The sequence below is a fragment of the Bos indicus x Bos taurus genome, chromosome 8 (assembly GCF_003369695.1).
Source record: "Bos indicus x Bos taurus breed Angus x Brahman F1 hybrid chromosome 8, Bos_hybrid_MaternalHap_v2.0, whole genome shotgun sequence".
Taxonomy (NCBI): domain Eukaryota; kingdom Metazoa; phylum Chordata; class Mammalia; order Artiodactyla; family Bovidae; genus Bos; species Bos indicus x Bos taurus.
Window position 1 is genome coordinate 28,815,200 of NC_040083.1, and position 20,857 is coordinate 28,836,056.

Sequence of the window (20,857 nt, forward strand, 5' to 3'; positions counted from 1 at the left end):
ACTACAATTACTGATTTACATTGGGTTGCTCTTATTCCTTGCATGTTGTTTGTTTGTTTTCTTTTTTGAATCAGCAGTGCCCTCACTGTTTGGGACTAACTGCAGATTCTGAAAGGATGTTTAGACTCTTTCTGGTGGAGAAGGAATAACGTGGATTGTATTTGTTTTGCAGAGCAGCAGGCTGTTGTATATTGTATTTGAATTAAAAACAAAACCACACATTATTATTGTAAATCTTATAATTAACTAATGAACATAGCTTGAGAAGTTTTGAGGAAAGAGATAGTGAGGTTTTCACAGCCTGAGAGTCTGGGTTGTGCCATCCGTTCAGACTAAATGTCCTTAAGAATTTAAGCAGTTCTTACTGATAATATGAATCATCAAGAACTTTAATCAGGATTCCTAGATAATGAGGTGAGATTTGGTAAGAAATCTACCATGAAGTTTTGTCTGGGCCCTTTGTGGCTGACCTGACTGATTGCCCAAATCTTGCTTCCTCATGGCCTCTGCCTGGGAGAAGGGAGAGGATGGTTTTAAACAAGCCTTATCTTTCATAATTTCTGTGTCACAAAATATATTTTCAATGGCTTTTATTTTACACTTATTTCAGAGCTAAGGACTGCTTCTGTACAAGTGGGAAAAATTAGGATTGCTTAGAAGCATTTTCTAAGAAATGAGTTGGCAGGCTGCCCCCTTGTGCTCAAACAGGGAAAAGCATACGTCACTTTCTGCTTCAACCTGGCAAGTTTCCTGCTTCCTGCCTTCACTTTCACTGTTCACTTTCATGCATTGGAGAAGAAAATGGCAACCCACTCCAGTGTTCTTGCCTGGAGAATCCCAGGGACGGGGGAGCCTGGTGGGCTGCCGTCTATGGGGTCGCACAGAGTCGGACACGACTGAAGCGACTTAGCAGCACCAGCAGCAGCAGCAGCAGCCTGGACTTGAACTGGAAAGTCCCCAGTGCTTGAGCTTTTTTGGGCATGTCTTTCGTAGTCCACGTTATTTCAGTAATTGTGGTGGAGGAGTAAAAGTCGTTACTGTGAAAGTGATGCCTTGGATGAACTAGAATTTCTTGTGGTTATTGTCAGATGAAACCTGAATTCTTTTCAGTTGAATTGAAATGCAGTCATTTCCATGTTCTTCCCAGGGCCAAGGAGAGCATGTACCATGCCTTGGGCTACAGTACCATCGTGGTGTTGCAGGCTGTCATGACCTTCGAGCAACAGGACATCCAAAACGGCATTTCTGCCATGAAGGACGCCTTACAAACCTGCCAGAAGTATGAGCTGAGTAATTAAATACTTGAGATACACCTAAAAACCTTTCTGTCTGTGTGACAAAATGGATGTACTTTGCTTCACTGAGAGCTCTGTTGGAAGTTGGCCATGGTTATGGAAAAGGACTTAGAGCATCAAAGCTTCCTGGCCTCCCGTACTTTTATGAGAGATTAAAAATATTTCCCCTAAGGAATTATCCTATGATGCTGGTGTGGCTGAGCACATGGCATCCTTACCGTACTGTTTCCTTTTTGGTATTTGAGCTACGGAAAAGTACTGAGAATTTCAGTGGGTTTAGCAGCAAGCATCTCTTGGGGTCCCCCTGGTGGACAGAATAGGTACTACATGTTGGCCTGGTACTCCAGGCCAACCAAGGAGCATTTTTTATGAGGGAAATGCTGTAAATGCAGAAGCGGGTCTTTTATTTGCCTAAATGGCCATATTTGAACAATTTTGCTTGGTGGAAATGACATGGAGTTTCAGTTTTGTGTGTATATGAAGCCTCTAGTAGAAGCCGTTAATTAGCATTGGTGAATTTTAACAGTGAAATTATGCCCTCTTGTAATTATGTCTCTAGCCCCTCAAATGAAGAGAGTTTCCAAACACTGCACTCTAACTCCATTTTTAACCAGTGGTGAAGTGACCCTTAACCACAAAAACACTGATTTTAGCCATAGAGATCAGAGAAGGGGCATGACAGAGTTAGTATTGACTGTTGGTTTGGTTTAATCACTAAGTCGTGTCTGACTCTTACAACCCCATGGACTGTACCCTGGCCAGGCTCCTCTGTGCATGGGGTTCTCCAGGCAAGAATACTGGAGTGGGTTGCCATTTCCTTCTCCAGGCATCTTCCTGACCCAGGGATTAAACCTGGGCCTCCTGCACTGCAGGCAGTTCACCAGCTGAGCTCCCAGGAAGCTCCCAGTACTGACTGTTATATGTAGGTTTGTCCACACACATAAACATGTTCAGTGAGCTTGGATTAAATGCCCACAGGGTGCCAGTGCTTGGCACTGGGTGTGCAGGTTTCAAAATGGTGATCTCTGCCCTGCAGACTTTAGGGTTTAGAATTCTGTTTCTGGTGACCCTTTGTTGTGATTACAGCTGAAATGGATATGAAATGAAAATGTGCTTGATTTATTACTTTTTTCTTTCTACTTCTCATCTCTTCTACGTATTCTGTGCAGATACAGGAAGAAATGCACAGTTGTAGAGTCTTTCTCAAGTCTTCTTTCAAGAGGATCTTTGGAACAGCTGACTGAAGGTAAGGGGCATTTAAAGATTGGGTATTTTCCTTTCTTTGAAAAATTAAAGCATGGTTATGTTCATAAAATTCAACATTGAAGTGAATAAGATAAGTAAATGGAATGTCTTTTCCTCCTCGCCATCATTACTCACCCTCCAGAAGTAACCGCTGTTAGCAGTTGGTTTTCATGCCTTGCACACTCTTCTCTGTACATATACAAATATATGCAGAACATAGACATAGGATTTTTATAGTAATTCATTATTATTCATTTTTTGCAAGTGTAGAAACATGTGATACATGTGCTACAGTGTGATTTTTTGGCATTGACTTTTTCCAGGTCAACACATATAAATTGTACTTCATTCTACTTAATAGCCATGTAGCATTCATTAGGACAAATACCATAAATTAGTTTTTCTGTATCGAAGGACAGTTATATTGGTTTTTTTCGCTATTAAAAATAATGCTGTCCGAAAATTCTTGTACCTATAACTTCATGCATTTTTGCTAGTATTTCATAGGATAGTTTGCTAAAAGTGGAGTTACTGGGTCTGAGGGTTTGAAAATAGAAAACATTTATAGATCTCACCAATTTTTCTCTGAAGAATTAGGTCAGTTTATAGTCTTCTCATCCATGTGTGAGAGTTTCCATTTTTTTATAAGCTATTCATTTTTTTCTCAAGGTCAGTAATTTTGATACCTTTAAAATAATGATGATGTTTTACAGTATAGAAACTGGTTTGTAAACATTTAGGACTACTAGAATTCAGGAATGTCCTAAATGTTCACATTTCGGACTATTAGAATCCAACATATCTTCAGCATGTTGATCAGATGGCTGGGAGAAATTGACTCCTTTTGCTGTTTCCTTGATGTTCCCACAGAGATTAGGGCAGAAGTTCCATGATGAGTCCTGTCATATTAGCATTATGCTCTAGTCAGAATGGTTTATAAGGAAGGAGCATTGCAGTACTCCTGTAGCAGAGAAAACGTCCTTCAAATGTGGCCAGTGTCTAACAGAGCCTCTGTCATCTGAGGAGGGCTTGTGCCTGTGTTATCACTGTCAGACTAGTTCTCTGGAGGAGGTAACACGAAATTGTCAAAGAAGCCGGTTAAGGCAAGAGCAATTCTGGATAATGCGGTCCATCGTTCCTAGTGGTCGAGTCTGTGCTAGACACAGTTTTTAGTGTGTTTCACTGTAAAGTTTTCTTTGCTTTGTTAGAAGATTATTATCAACTTGCTGTGGACTTTGGAAAACGTGGGCTTATTATGTGTGTGTGTGTGTGTGTGTGTGTGCGCGCTCAGTCATCTCCAACTCTTTGTGACCCTGTGGACTGTAGTCTGCCAGGCTCCTCTGTCCTTGGGATTCTCCAGGCAAGATTACTGGAGTTAGTTGCCATTTCCTCCTCCAGGGCATCTTCTTGACCTAGGGATCGAACCCATGTCTCCTGTGTCTCCTGCATTGGCAGGCGGATTCTTTACTGCTGAGCCACCGGGGAGGCCCACCCTGTGTAACCTCCTTTTTATAGACTAGAAACTGAGGATCAGGGGGATTAGACAAATGGTCCAAGGTTACCCGCCTAGCAGAGCCGTGTTCAGACCTGACCTGCCTTTCCCTAAGCCACAGTTGTTTCCCCTGTTCCCCGCAACTTCTGCAGGTGGGTAGAAACATGTGGGTGAAGGAAATGGTAAATTATTTCTGTGTTAGACATCTTAAAAATAGGTGGTACTGTGTTCTTATCTCTTTATTCTGTCTTTGGGCATGGCATGGGAAGTATTAAAAAGTAAACAGTAATAAGATACCACTACACAGTGTCCAGGAGATGGTGAGGGACAGGGAGACCTGGCCTGCTGCAGTCCATAGGGTCGTAAAGAGTCAGACACGACTGAGTGACTCAACAACAACAACGCAGTGTCCAAAATCCAGAACACAGAGACCAGCAAGTGTTGGTGAGGATGTGGAGGGACAGGAACACTCATTCGTGGCTGGTCAGAGTGCAAAATGGTGCAGCCACTTTGCAAGATAGTATGACAGTTTCTTATAAAACTAACAGCTGAAAACTTGTGTTGACACAAAAATCTGCAAAGAAATATTTATGGCAGCTTTATTCAGCATTGCCAAAACTTGACCTTCACTAGGTGAATGGATGAAGTATGGTACATCCAGACAGAAAAATATTATTCAGTGCTACAAAGAAATGAGCTATCAAGCCATGAAAAGATTCGGGGGAACCTTAAATGCATATTCCTAAGGGAAAGACACCCATCTGAAAAAGGCTACCTACTGTATGATTCTAAGTATATAAGATTCTTGGAAAGGTTGAACTGTGGAGACAGTAAAAAGATCAGTCGTTGTCAGGGGATGGGGTGGAGGGATGATTAGGTGGAATACAGAGAGAGATTTTTAGGGCAGTGAAATCATGATGGTTAAATACATGTCATTATACGTTTGTCCAGACCCATAGAATGTATCCCAGCAAGGGTGGGTCCTAGTGAGCACTATGGCAGAATTATGATATGTTAGTGGAGGTGCACCAGTTGTAACAAACGTGCCCTTGGGAGAGCATGTTGATCATAGGTGAGTTTGTGCATGTTGGGGGAAGCCAGGGAGCAAGGGATATATGGGAAATCTCTCTACCGTTCCCTCAATTTTCCTGTGAACCTAAAACTGCTCAAAAAAAATAAGATCCTAATTTAAAAATTATGAAAATACATCAGCCTGTGACTTTATTCTGAAATAAGGTTTATTTAGACTTCCATGTCTGAAAGCATGCTTAGCTAACACTTCACTGCATAATGAAGATATTCCCTTCAGTGAACTAAGGAATTTATAATTAAGAGATGTGCTGGTAGGTACCTACTTGTAAATGCCAAATGCCTAATTTTGAAAGCTAAGGGCTGCCCAATATAAATCAATCTGAGTGAAGAGATAAGACTTTTATAAATTAAGTTGCATTTATTCCTAATGAATTTGGCTGTCACTGCAATCCAAACAGACTTTGTGTTCAAGGGAGCATGTCAAAACATCGTAGATTTAGTGTGCAATTTGTTTTCCCTATAGGTAATTTCCATTTCTATCCTTGAGTGGCTCGTGGTTTGTAGGAGTAAGGATATTTAATTAAACTTTTTGTGGATTGAAGATAGGGCACACCCATTCTTCTCATGGCTGGCATATTAAATGGCTTTCAAATTGTCTTTAAAAACACATGTTTGTATACAGTTCTTAGAATGTAAGAGGGATTTAATTCAAAGAGTCATTATACATAGAAAATACAGTTCAAACTTTCTTGCCTTTTATCTCTGCCTTCCTGTTATGTCCTTTATGCTTCTCTTTGATTTGTCCATCTTTAGCTTAACTCTGATCCATCTACCCCTCTGCTCAGATCTCTGCAAGGTCTCACCATTGATGCCAGAATGTTGGCTCCCTGTCCACCAACGCCAAATAGAAATACAGAGACAGAATTCGGAGGAAAAAAAATAAAGAGGAGCTTTATTCTTAGCCAGTCAAAGGGGAAACACGGTAGGCTAGTGCCTTAAGAACCGTACCCCATTTCCTCAGAAATAAGGAGAGGTTTTATATCCTAAGGAAAGTCTTGCATTTTTTTTTTTTTTTGCAAAATTTCAAAATGGCCACAGATGGCATCAGGTAACTCAGTAACTGGAGTTGGTCTTTTCAGAAGTTATAAGCCTGTGACCTCCTTTCTGAAAGGAAGAATGCTACAGGGGTGTGTGCGGGGGAAGAATGCCAGGTGCAGAGTAGAATTCATAATACATATGGAGTCAGAGAGTAATTAGCTTTATTTAGCTTTGTAAAAGGACCAGTCTGGCCACAAGTGTTTGTTAGTAGTAGCATCTAGACAGTAACCAAAACTGCTTAACTCATTCGGGCCTGTTTATGTTTTTCCCCAGCCTGTTCATTGTTTCCTTGTTTTCCTTGTTTATCAGAAAAGTCTCGTTTTTATTTAAGAAAGGTCTCATTTCTGTTTTTGCTGCAATACCATTGCCTGCTGAATGAAGCCCAGACGCGGATATTCAACGTCATCCATCATTTAGCCCCGACTTCCTTTCCGAGGTCATCCATCATTTAGCCCCGACTTCCTTTCCAAGGTCATCCATCATTTAGCCCCGACTTCCTTTCCAGGTTCACAGCCCACGCCTCCCTGTGCACACCTTGTACTTCAGCCGGAGGCGCGCCATTGGCCAAGCCACGCAGGGCTCTGCGCTCCGCCTCTCTGCCGAGCTGGTTCTCGCCCAGCGGCAGCTTCACCACCTCAACACATGCCCCAAGCCAGCCATCTGGGTTACTAAGCAGGCTTCCAAAGGGAATAGTTACCGAAAGTTCCTACTTTGTTACAAGTTTCCCTGGGAAAGGATGTTCAAATGACTCTGTAAAAGTTACCTGTTTTTCTCCCACTGAACCCACTGAGAAAATCCAGGGGGCACCCTTTAAAGTGAGGCGTTCTGAAGGATGGAGACCCTGGCTGTTAATGCTGCCAGAACGTGCGCTGTCCGCAGCTCCTCGAATTTGGCCTGTTGTGGGTTTGGCTCCCTCTCACACGTGCTGTTGGAAGATCTTCATTGCGTTGTTGCTTTTTTGTCAATCAGCCTTTGGAACATGAGCATGGCAGGAATGTGAACCAGTTTGTGAGAACAAAGTGTGTGTGTGTGTGTGTGTGTGTGTGTGTGTGTGTGTGTTGAGGGGAGGTGTCCTGTGTGTTTAAGTGAAAGAAAGAAGGCACTAGGTCTTATCCAGTTAGATCCAACACCATTTCATCAACATGGAAATACCCGGTTTTTCAGTTACTTGCATCACTTAAAAATGTGCTACTTTTTGAAGTTTTGTCAAAAAGCATGACATGGGCCAAGGGGAGTAATCTTAGTGGAAGTAGCTGATGCATATTGAGGGCTTACTCTGCACAGTGATTACAGGCAGCACTTGAATTCTTTAGCTTTGAAATAGAGATGTCATTAGCTGGACTTGAAGAATGAGGAGCCCAGCAGAGGGAGGAAGGGTAGCTTGCTTAAGGTTCTGTAACTAGTATGTGGCAGGGCCTTTGCTAAAATCCAGGCTGTTAATTACCTCAACCCCAAAGCTCATTTACTTAAATAACACACTAGTTTGTATCCTATGGATAAAACAGTAAATTGCTGATTTTGTTTATACAAAAAAAAAAAAAAAGCAAAGATTCCTCCCTCCCCAGGCTCTACAGGTATCATGAACTATTTAGGAAGATAGGCCACATGTCTGTGTGTCCAGGGGATATAGACATAGTTTTATGTAGCCCTCTTGTGAGTGCCTTGTTCCTGCGCTAGATACCTCAGTGATCCAAGTAGCCTCCAACTGAGACTTCTGTGGTGGCCCAGTGGTTAAGACTCCATGCTTCCAGTGCAGCGGGTGTGGGTACGATCCTTGGTCGGCAAACTAAGACCCTACGTGTAGCGCAGCTGAAAACAGACACACGTACCCACATGCACACACGCACAAAGCAAATACCCGCAAACTGTGCTAGTGCTAACTTTTTTACATCAAGTCTTCCCTGAATGAGGACTCATGAGTTGGACATGCAAGCTGGTTCTTTTTCCTAGAATCCTCAGGAATTACTGCTTTCTCTTCAAGTTGGTAGTGTGCCTAACCATTGTCGTGACCATCATGCCTTCATAATATTTTTGATGTTAGAATTAGTATATTCAGGTTAATTTTTCAATCCATCCCAGTGGTAGACTTGAAGTTTCCCATTAAGTTAAAAAAACGAGTGGTTTTCTTTTTTCCCAAAAAGTGCTTTTCCATTTTGGTTTCCTCCTGTGAGCTGAGTTTGGATCTCTGACACCAAGGGCCTGACTCTTGGCAGTTATATGTGAATCGAGCCAAAGATGACTTCCCCAAAGCATTTCACACATTCTGGAAAAATCTTGCTGAGGCCTTGAGAGCTGAGGTCATCATTCCACTTCTATGCAATCACGAAGCAACCTAGGTTTTTATGTCTCCTCTGGGCTGATTTATCTGTCTTTTCTAAATATCTCAGAGCAATTACTGTGGGTGTGGGATTTTCCTTAATACACTTTTATTTGTTTTTAATAGAGGAAATGCATGCTGAAATCTGTTATGCCGAGTGCCTCCTACAGAAAGCAGCCCTCACGTTTGTGCAGGTAACGAACATTTGGCTTAGCATCAGTGTCACCCGGGGAGCCTGCTAAGTATGACAAAGAAAAAGATGCGGCTCATTCTGTGTCTTCAGTTCTTTCCACTTAGAGTTATAATGAAAGCTGTTTGTTATTGCTCGTAAACTTTGGCTGAAAGAAGACTCTGGGGGATCTTTTTTTCCTACTCAAATGCACCTAAAAGACGCTGTTTTGAAATTCAGTCTGTTGGGAACCACTGCCTTTTAAAGAAGCTGTTTTGCACCTACCACACCTAATCTCAGGATGCTTCTCTGTGTGAGAATTGTGAGGTTACGCCTCTGCGAGCTTGCTAATGGTGGAGGGCTGCACACAGGGGTGACTGGCTTCAGCATCTTTGGCTGTTCCCTTCTTGCGCCAGATGCTTCAGCAAAGCTCAGTTATGCATGTAGACCTCAGATTTTATTTCCCTGCTATTTGTATTCTCATCCCCTTTTATTTCTTCTTTTGGAAGAGCAGTTGAAAGAAGTCACTAAACAAAACAATGACTGTTTTTCTCAGGGGCATTTAAATTTCACCTCTAGGATTTCTTATCACCAGTAACTGGCCTGTCATTGTAGCTTCCAGTTCTTCTAAAGAAAAATACGAATTTTAACAGGTGGCCACACAGGTGGCAGTGATGGATACAGTGGGGTAGAAGTGGGGTGGAGATGGTAAGGGGGCAGAAATTCAACTGTAAGATGGAGAAAGTCTTCCTTGATTTCAATGCTTTACATCGAACTGAGAGTGTTTTTCTCTTTTTCTGGAGGTTGACTGACGTGATAGGTTGGAGTCTGGTTAAGGAAAATTAAATCAATCTGGTCTATGACCCTGTTTCCTAAAACTCTACATATTATCATGCCTGAAGCAGTCTCACTGCCTTAGTATACATAAGGCTAGTCACAGAGGCCCTCAGTTTTTTTTGTGTGTGTTTTTTTAATGCGTTTTTCAAATGGGAATTTGACAGTAAAATCTTTGATTCAAAGGGTTTTTAAAAAAATGTTTAGGGGCTTGTAACTCAACATCTGGGGATAGCCACAGCTCTTCCCTCTTCTTCATGCCTCCATATCCAGTCAGGCTCATGATTGTGCTGTTTTACCTTTTGAAGGTTAATCAGCCCTAGCTCTTCTTCTTTATTCTGACCATAATTGTTCTAGTGAGGGGCTCATCAGCGCCTCCCCAGACTTCATGGCAACCTGGGGACCCTTGGTCTGTAGTTTCCCTTCCCTCCAGCTCACTCTCCATTGTGCAATTGTACACCCACTCCAAGGGGAGCATCTCGCCTGCTCATGTCTCGGCTTCAGCGTTTAGTAGCCCTCATTGACGATGGCAGTGGTTCTGTGTCAGAATATCACAAATGGGGAAGGCTTTTTAAAACTCAACTGGCATCTCTCCCAGTTCCCTACTCCCTTCTTACCGACATCCTCGCCTGCTGGTGGCGTACTTGAGTGGGAAAGTACAAGTAGCTTTCTTACTCCTCGGTCATTCCCTTCTTTGAAATAGATTTCTGTAGCAGTGCTGTGTTATATAAGCACAGATGCCCAAGCCAAGCACACCGTGATCTTTAATGCTTCCTTGCCTTTCCCCTGAAAGGTTTTTTTCTTTTTGCTTGCAAAGTTCGTATCTGCCTTCTTTTCCTTCATCTGGTTATTTCCTAATCTTTTTTTTTTTTTTTTTTTTAACGCTGCAAGCACTGATGCTTCCAGGAAGCTTTTTGGACCTCTTCACATCCCAGGCCTCCTTCGTGCTGTTGTGGCAACCTGTGCATGTCTGCGTCTGTGTGTGCATGTCTCCATCCCTTAGCATATTGTGTTTGCTTTTGTCTCGTTTTGCAATTAGGTGCCTGCTGTAAAATAGGCATTCCGCAAATGTTTGGGGAGTCATTAAATATTCTTATTTGAAGCAGATTTTATTCCAATTTAAGAAATTCTTTCCTGGACACTATTGGAACTTGTGTAACTGTAAGCTACCTTCAAATCAGAAAATGGGCATTTAGATTGCATAGTGAATTTTATATTTATTGATTCTTTTAATAATTTAAGTATTAAGTATTTAAGTGATGAAATTGACAAACTAAAGTCAGTTTTTCTCTGGCTTCGGAAGGATGCTCAAGTGCACAGGAAATAAATACCAGAGCATGTTTCTGTTATTAATGGGTTAGAAAAGCATTCTCCATTAGCACCATCTATTAGAGTAGCATTTTTAAAGCAGTTATTTTATATACTTTATTAAGAGACTCTTAGAATCCTAGAATGCTCACCCTAAAAAGGTCACTCATTTAGACCAATTGCCTCAGTTGCATGGTTGATGACCATCAGGCAAGGAGAACAAACAAAATTCCCAAGCAAAATTTCATGCTAGTGATAACAAATTTAGAATCCAGATCAGTTATTTTTGGTCTGGAAATGTATACAAATGAAATTCACAATTCTAAATAGATGGCCTGCTAAAGTACCCCCTAATGAAGAACCATAATCCTGTTACTTGGAGTATGACAGCCAGGAAAATCCTTGGAGCAGCCATTTTGAACTCCATTGAACCTAAAAGAAAATTGCTCAGTAGTTGATGTTTATCAAAGTAGGTTTGGACTAACTCTGCTGCTGCTAAGTTGCTTCAGTCGTGTCCGACTCTGTGCGACCCCATAGACCGCAGCCCACCAGGCTCCCCCATCCCTGGGATTCTCCAGGCAAGAACACTGGGGTGGGTTGCCATTTCCTTCTCCAGTGCATGAAAGTGAAAAGTGAAAGTGAAGTCACTGAGTTGTGTCCAACTCTCAGAGACCCCAGGGACTGCAGCCTACCAGGCTCCTCCATCCATGGGATTTTCCAGGCAAGAGTACTGGAGTGGGGTGCCATTGGACTAACTCTATGGCCCCTAATTGGTGAGGATTACTTTCTTTGTTACATCCTTAAAGTTCCGCAAGGATTTACAAATTGTTTCCTTTTTTTGTCCTCTAAGTTGGAAGAAAGATGACAAAAAAGGCATTTCATATGTAAAGCAAGAAGAATATTTTAATTTAAAATCATGTCCTCAAAAGATCCAGTGTTTTGTTCTAATCATGCAGCTACACAGCTGTGGGACAGTCTAAGAATCATTTGCTAAATGATCTAATTATGTAATTGAATTGTTTTCAGGATGAAAATATGATCAACTTCATCAAAGGTGGACTCAAAATTAGAACAAGTTACCAAATATATAAGTAAGTTAAAAATTAAGATTGATGAAAAATCTTATGACAAGGTTTGTACCTTTATGACCACCTTCTTGTGGTTTTTAAATAATTCTTGTATTATATACCACTATGTACTTTAAAGTTTTTTAATAAGTGTGACTAGATTTTTAAAATTTAGTGTTGGTAAAAATGCACTTGAATTTTGACTGCGTGTGTGTTCAATGCTAAAGGACAACAGAATAGACAACAGAATAAATGGAGTTTTAGGAGAAAAATAGCTGGAAAGTACTTACATAATTTCTGATTAGATAATCTTAGTTTCTCTCTCCTAAAAACCATTTGTAAATTTAAAATGGTAGGTATAGATAGGTATGTCTTTGGTTCAGACTCTGAAACAACACTGTCCCTTTGCATTTCTGCAGTGATGCAGATGTCAGCTAGAGGGGACCGTAGTGTCCTTCACGTATCTTCGGGGTCCTTACTCGTGTTTATCTGGTTGTCCTATCTTTTACTCACAGTGTTAAAAATCTTCAGCTTTGATTCTGGAGTCATCCATTCCTCCCTTTAGTTCTGCCACTCTTTGCTTGTATTTAGAACCTTTGTTATTGGACTTATATATTTTTAAATTGTTTTATCTCCTAATAAAGTAACCTTTTTTGATCATTATAAAATGTTCCTATGTAACTCCTTATAATATTCCTTGTCTTGAAATCTGTTTTGTCTGATATTAATAAAGCTATTCATGCTTTTTTGTAATTAGTGTTTGCGTGGCATATATTCTTTTGCTTTAAATCTAGTTTTGTTTTTATATTTAAATTATATTTTTTTGGTAAATACGTTTAATTGGGTCTTACTTTTTTATTCAGTACAACAGTTAATATGTTTGCACTTGTGACTGCCATTTTGCTTTTTTTTTCTTTGCCTTGTTTGTCCCCCCTCCTTATTTTTCTGCCTTCTTTTGCTTTAATTAAATATATATATATATATATATATTCCAGTAGAATCCCTCTATTATTTTCTTAGCTATAGCCCTTTTAATTTTTCGTAAGTGTTTGCTATAATGATTATCATAGCCTTCTTAATTTACCATAGTCAAGTTAGAGTTAATATTGTACTATTGCACATAAAATAGAAGAAACTTACAAAAGTGTAGTTTTACTTACCACCTTTTGTCTTTTATACTATTCTTATGGTAGTACATTTATGTGTATTATAAACCCCATAATGTGGTGTCTAACCTTTGCTTTAACAGTTTTATGTCATAGTCCCCACTGTTAATCCAATATTTGCCATTTTTTATGTTCTTCATTCATTCCTGTCTATTTCAGAATGAAGCATTTCTTTTAGAATTTCTTATAGTTCATATCCACTTTCAACGACTCTATTTTATTTATCTGAAAATGTCTTTCTCTTTTGCCTTCATTTTTGAAGGCTGTTTTTGCTCAGTAGAGTATTTTTGAGTTACAAGATTTTCCTTTTTTCTTTTCTTCTTTCACTCCTTAAAAACTATCAGTTGTTGTATTGGGTTGGCCAAAAGGTCATTTGGTTTTTTCTGTATGAGTTTCTTACGGAGAAAGCTGAGTTAACTTTTTGGCCAACCCAATATGATGGTCTCTATTGTTTCTGATCACAAGTCAGCTGTTATTTTTTGTTATTATTCCCCTGTCTGTAATGTGTCATTTCTTCTGGATGCTTTGAAGGCTCATATCTTTGACTGATGCGCTTAGGTGTGGCCTTGGGGAACCATGTAGCTATTATTTCTTCAAATATCTTTTCTCTGCTACGTTCTCACTCTTCTTCTGAGACTCCCATTACATGTCAGCCTGATTTTGTTCAGTAGGTCGCTGAAAATTCTTTTTTTTCAGATTAGATATTATCTCAATATTTGGGTTGTCTTGGGGCCAATATCTACTGCCTGCTTTTTCTCTTGACTATATGTCATGTTTTTCTGTTTTCAATTCAGTAAATTTTTGATTGTATACTGGATAGTGATTCATTGCAAAGACTTTAGGTTCTGTTACCTTTCTCAGAAGAATGCTGACTTTTGTTCTGGGAAGCATTTAACTTGACTAGACTTAGAGTCTATACTCTTAATCTCTGCTAGTGGGCAACATCTGAGATCATGATTCCATTATTTCTTTTCTCTTGTTTCTGCCTTTCTTTGGAGCTTCACCAGTTCTCACATAGTTCATGAGTCAACAAAGAATTTGAGTTGAGTTTTAACACTGATTTTGGCATTTCCATCCTATGTGGTTCATCCCTATCTGAAAATTTCCCCAGTACCTTACAGCCGTTCTGGCAGATTTGAACTCTGTACTCTTTTTTTTAAGCCAATAAGACTATACCTTTCTGTATAAGTTGTAGGCACCCCATGCTGAGTGTACTGGGGAGTACTTTCAAGTGACTAGTCATATAAACATAAAGTCTCTTTAAAAGTTGTTCCCTTCTTTCAAAGTTTAACTCTTCTCTAGCTTCCTACTGCTTTTTTTTTTTTTGGCATCTGGTCCTATCACTTCATGGCAAATAGATGTGGAAATAGTGTCAGACTTTATTTTTTTGGGCTCCAAAATCACTGCAGATAGTGATTGCAGCCATGAAATTAAAAGATGCTTACTCCTTGGAAGGAAAGTTATGACCTAGATAGCATATTCAAAAGCAGAGACATTACTTTGCTAACAAAGGTCCGTCTAGTCAAGGCTATGGTTTTTCCAGTAGAATGTGAGAGTTGGACTGTGAAGAAAGCTGAGCGTCAAAGAATTGATGCTTTTGAACTGTGGTGTTGGAGAAGACTCTTGAGAGTCCCTTGGACTGCAAGGAGATCCAACCAGTCCATTCTGAAGGAGATCAGTCCTGGGATTTCTTTGGAAGGAATGATGCTACAGCTGAAACTCCAGTACTTTGGCCACCTCATGCGAAGAGTTGACTCATTGGGAAAGACTCTGATGCTGGGAGGGATTGGGGGCAGGAGGAGAAGGGGACGACAGAGGATGAGATGGCTGGATGGCATCACCGACTCGATGGATGTGAGTTTGAGTGAACTCCGGGAGTTGGTGATAGACAGGGAGGCCTGGCGTGCTGCAGTTCATGGGGTCGCAGAGAGTTGGACACGACTGAGTGAACTGAATTGAACTGAGTGTCTGCAAATATATTTTAAACATGTGTTTTGCATTTTGTTAAGAATTTATAATTGTTATCTGTGGGAGGGTTAATTTAATTTAAGGCACTCTACCAGTACTAGAAATAGAACCAAGATTTAGTATTTTAAGAGATGCTTTTACCTGAAATGATTTCATAAAATTATATTCCATTTGAAATCCTGGAGGAAGCAGGCGAACTTTGGGAACCTGATATATTGTTTTTAGTTTTCCTTTTGAAATATATTTTAGAAGATACAAAAGAATGTTAAAGAGTTGCTTGCTATTTCAGTTATCAAAACTTAAAATCTGAAGGAATTAAAATATTCTTGTAATGGCTCAGAAATTATGTATCAGTGGAATCGAACATAAGACTTTGAAACTCTGTGTGTGTTCATGCACTTCTGTGTACACACACACAGATTTATCTGGGAATTCAAAGCTTACTAAAAAACCTATATATGCATAAGTCTCTTTAAAAACAGTGGGGAAAGATGGGTCTGATTTGTTAGTTTAATAAATGGTTTTGGGAAAATTGACTCTTCATTTTGGAGAAAAGACTATATAAAGGATACATTATATAGATTTAGTATTAAAATATTTTTAGAAGGATATAGGCAAAAACATAGGAAAGTCTTTTTACAGTCCTAAAGCACAAGGCCTTTAAACTTTGTTTTTAAAAAATTTTTAATAAAATTTTTGTTTTATTTAAAAATTTTTTACTTGGAAATAATTTCTGAATTTTTATATAGTCTTCTAATATACAAGTATTATTAGCATCTTATAGAACCACAGTGTAATTATTAAAATCAGGAAACTAACATTGATGCAGTATTATTAACTACTTTATTGACTTGACTCAAGTTTTTCTAACTGTCCCACCAGTGTCCTTATTCTGGTTCAGGATCCACTCCAGGATCCTGAATGTTGCATTCAGGTGTTACATCTCCTTAGTCTGTTTTAATCTGAAAGAGCCCCTCAGTCTCTGTCTTCAAGACCTTGACATTTTTGAAGAATACTTGGCCGTAATTTTTTAGGCCGTCTCTCAAGGTGGACTTATCTAATGTTGCTTCATGATTAAGTTCAGATCACATCTATGGTAACAATACTGCAGAAGCAATGTTGTGTCTTTCTCATTGCTTCATACCAGTAGGTGTTTTTGTTCAGTTGCTTAGTTGTGTCTGACTCTTTGCAACCCCATGGACTTCAGCACCCCAGGTTTCTCTGTCTATCTGGTTTTTCACTATCTCCCGGAGTTTGCTCAAACTCATGTCCATTGAGTTGGTGATGCCATCCAACCGTCTCATCCTCTGTCGCCCTTTTCTCCCCCTGCCTTCAGTATTTCCCAGCATCAGGGTCTTTTCCAGTGGGTCAGTTCTTTGCATCAGGTGGCCAAAGTCTTGGAGCTTCAGGATCAGTCCTTCCAGTGAATATTCAGGGTTGATTTCCTTTAGGATTGACTGGTTTGATCTCCTTGCAGTCCAAGGGACTCTCAAGAGTCTTCTCCAGCACCACAACAAAGTCTTTCCCAACACATTCTAAAGCATCAATTCTTTGGCGTTCAGCCTTCTTTACGGTCCAGCTCTCACATCCATACATGAGTACTGGAAAAACCTGACATCAATTTCAGAAGTCTTTTAAAGTGTGACATAAAAGATTGACTTGACCAAATAAACATTTAAATTTTCATCATGGCAAAAATACCCCATAATAAAAATTATAAATGGAAATATGATATGAAAGACTCAGGGCAAATGACAGTATGAGAAACTCATAACTTGGTGGGAGTCTAAACTGACAGAGTTTTTATGGAGGATGTGCTGGCAGTATATATCAAAATCAAGAATATGTATCGTTTTTGGTCTCAGGAGTTCTTTTTCTAAGAAATTATCCTAAGAACAGTTAGGATGCTATAACTGTAGTTCTAGTACTTGATATAGGAAAAGTATTTGATGAATGTGTAAGAACTCTCTTAGCAACATTATTTATAATATGGAAAATTTTGAAACAACTTGAAAATTTAAGAATAGGAATTTGGTTAATTAAATCATTCCATGGAATGGAATAATACATTTTGTTATAGAATAAGATAACTTTCATGCATTTTCATGGAAAATTGTCAGTATAACCCATAAAATAGTATGTAGTATGTGATACCATTTGTGATTTTTTAATTAAAAATATATTTTACTGACTGAAACTGATCAGTATATTCTTTAAAAAATTAAATTATAAGTTAAAACAGAAGTTTTAGTCTTTAAAGATAAATGCATATAAAACTTGATCTTACAGCAAGCTTTGGTTTGTATAAGTTGATGAGACTTAAAATCATGTAATTAAAGTTAGAATCATGTAATTTTTTATTTTTTATTTTTTAATTTTTTTGACTATGGCACATGGGATCTTAGTTCTCTGATCAGGCATGTCCTCTGCAGTGGAAGTACAGAGTCTTAACCACTGGACCACCAGGGAAGTCCCCATTTGTGTGTTTTAAAGATTCCATTCTTAGTAAAGCATAAAAACAGCTAAAAATTATGTACCCGACTGTTAACAGTGACCTCCTCTCTGTGGGATTGTTGTGTAGGGACACTTAGGCTGTCTCCATATTATCTGAACATTTTTGTAATAATCATATATTTTCAGCAAATAGATCATTTACATATAAAAGAACTCTGAGTATCATATTTGTATCCTGCCATTCTGTTGATATTTTGACATTTGAGTTTTTTATGCAAGTATACAAGCATATATAATTATCATTTTATATAATGAAATTGTATGCCTTTTGTCATTTTGAAATTTCATTTTTCACTTAATGTCAGAAAATTTTAGGTTATTAAATATTTTTAATTCATCATGGCTTTTAATGGCTCAGTAGTGTTCCATTGTGTGGATGTGCCGCATGCGTGTGTATAAATGTATGCATGCATTCAGCTGTCTTCTTAACTAATTTCCTGTTGTTGCCTGCTTTAATTTGTTTATAAGTTTTCACTGTAGGTGGTAATACAATATCTTACCTTATAGGTCAAATTTTGTGTATCCATGCTATTTTCTTAGAATAACATTAGATTTATTGATTCAAAGATACCATTGTGTATAAGATTTCTGATATATATTGCAAAATTACTCTGAAGAATAATTGGGTTGGCAGACTTTTTCTTAAAATACCAGACAGTAAATGTTTAGGCTTGTGGGCCATAAGATCTCTGTCCCAACTACTCAACTCTGCAGCTGACTGCAGGGTGTAAGCAGCCATAGACTGTAAGTAAATGGGTGTGAGGACTTCCCTGGTGGTCCAGCGATTAAGACTCTGTTCTTCTACTGCAAGGGGCACAGGTTTGATCCCTGTGCGGGGAACTAGGATCCTGCATGTCGTGTCACACACACAAAAAAATTGAATTAAAAAAAATCACATTATTAAAAAATAGATGTGGTTATGTTCCAATATTTGCCAACCTCTTTACTATAAATGTCATTTTATCATAAATAAGTGAATGAGTCTATTTGTTCTTACCTTTGCCAGCCTTGGTTTTCCATTTAAAAAATTAAAATAATGTTCTTTGTCACAAAAAATATATATTTTAGAAAATAGGAAAATGTGGATGAGCAAATATTAAAATACACACACATATACCCCATGTACTTAACATCTAGTAATTATGATTGTTAATACCTTAATATATACTTTTCAGAATATTTTCTACATGGATCTAGAGATATATATATATATTTAAAACCAAAATGAGATCACTCTTACATACAGTTTTGTAACTTGCTTTTGCAGTTAATGATCTTTTCTTTTTCATGTCAACAAATCTTCATTTCATATTCAATCCATCTTCAAATATTCAATCCATCTTCATATTTTGCCAGTAGGTCCCAAATCTCATTTACTTCTGGAATGTCAACACCTTGGTCCAACCCAAGACTGTCTTGGGCATTCAGTGTTTATGTTCATTAAATATATCTTATTATACAAGAGTTTCTATATTCATGTCAGTTGTGGAAAAGCCCAATCCAGTTGTCCTGTAGTTGTATACACACAGCTTTGTCTGGTGGCTTCCTTGAGTTTTAGTTTAGCTTGCTGTCTCTTAGTCAGTTCTGACTGCCATAATAGAATATCATACACTGAGTGACTTAAGCAACAGAAACTTATTTCTTCACAGTTCTGAAGGTTGGAAGTCTAAGATCTGGGCACGAGCATATCAGGTTCTGGTGAGGGCTCTCTTCTTGGCTTGCAGACAGCCACCTCCTCACTCTTTCTTCACAGGGCAGAGAGAGAGATTCCACTTATAGTGACCTCATTTAATCTTAATTACCTCCTAAAATCTCTTATTTCCAAATATAGTCACACTTTAGGAGGGGGGCACAGTTAGAACTTCAACATATGGATTTGGGGGAAATATAATTCAGTTGATAGCATTTCTCTAGCTCCTTATATTTCCTATAAACTGGAAATTAGATATATAGGCTTACTAGATTCAACTTAGATGCATTTGGCTAGAATATATCATAAATGAAGTTGCATTCTTTATAATTGCATCACATCAGGTGATACGTAATATCTGGCTATTTCTTATTACTTTAAAAAACTGTATCTGTCAATTTGATAAACAATTTCTGGTTGTTGCCAATTTTTATATTATTGTTTTCATCTGCATTTCTCTGATGAATACACATGAAATACTGTCTGCATTCAAGATATGAAGGGAAAGGGAGAAATGAATAGAAAGTAACTAAAGTGAAAAATCAGAACGATTGGCTTGGGTGAGGAGAGAAAATTAAGAAGAAAGTTGCAGGCAGTTGTGATGGACTTTACTTTCCTCCTTCATTCTTTCCTAGTTCCAAGTTCTTTATTTGGTCTATTTGAGGCCATAGTAATCACACTGAATTCAACTCTTTTTGTCAGTAGCACCTCAGTTACTCAGTGGAATGTAGGTTACTGAAGGGTGCACAGCAGCTGAGAGGCTGCGCATTCTTAGAAAATCTCCTCTAACACATTGCTGAGAGACTGGGAGCTCGCAGTCCTGAGGTTCTATGGCTCCTGAGTCATGCCTGCTGCTGTTTGAACCCTCTTTTGCTTTAAGAGCAGAAAGATTGATCCTGATAAACAATGTAGAAATGACTGTATCATTTTTCTTTAATGATGATTACCTGGTAGCATTAAGAGTAAACTGAGCGTAGCATCATCCACTTAAAAATTCTCCAGTGTTTTGGCTAATGACATCTATCTTATGGTACTTAAATGCAAAATTTGACGTGACATTAATTTTCAGTGTCATAGTAAACTTATAACTGTTTTCATTAATCCAGAGAATGTCTTTCAATCCTGCATGTAATTCAGAAGAACAAAGTTGAGCAGCAGTTCTTCTACGAGTTTGAAGGGGGTGTCAAGCTTGGAATAGGGGCGTTTAATTTGGTAAGTAATCAGAAGGTAACCAGAATCTTTTATAAAAGAACCTTAGGTTTTCAGTGCCTCTTCTATTGCGTTTGAACCTCACCCTGAACCTCTGCCTGGGTTTGTTTGACAAGTGGCTAGAGTGGGATCCACTTTAGTCTGTCGTGACCCAGTGGAGGCTCTGGCCAGAATATGCTATAAAGTTCTGCACATGCTCAGAATAGTTTCGGATTGTATAATAAGGGCAGCATACAGCCCTCTGAATGGACAAGTAACTTTTTTTTTGTAAGAAGGAGCTTGAAATTCAGTTCCATTCCCACATCAGAAATACTGTTGCTATAGCAATGGTGGTTTTGCAATTGAAACTGGGTTAGGGAATAATAGAGCTTGAAGGATAGTAATAATGCTCTGGGATAGATGAAGAGTTTGAATAAATATCCATCCAATTGCAATATTATTTAGAGATTTTGA

General features: G+C 38.7%; 1 protein-coding gene across 4 annotated transcripts in view; it reads left to right on the forward strand.

Annotated features, from left to right (window-relative positions):
• TTC39B (tetratricopeptide repeat domain 39B) overlaps positions 1–20,857 on the forward strand; it is a 151,611-nt gene that overhangs the window by 98,157 nt on the left and 32,597 nt on the right. For all 4 annotated transcript variants that reach the window (XM_027549203.1, XM_027549205.1, XM_027549206.1 and 1 more), the window contains 5 exons: positions 1,148–1,279; positions 2,465–2,541; positions 8,606–8,673; positions 11,817–11,881; positions 20,302–20,407. In XM_027549203.1, the coding sequence (XP_027405004.1) occupies positions 1,148–1,279; positions 2,465–2,541; positions 8,606–8,673; positions 11,817–11,881; positions 20,302–20,407 (448 nt within the window). The remainder of the gene's footprint in view (positions 1–1,147; positions 1,280–2,464; positions 2,542–8,605; positions 8,674–11,816; positions 11,882–20,301; positions 20,408–20,857) is intronic.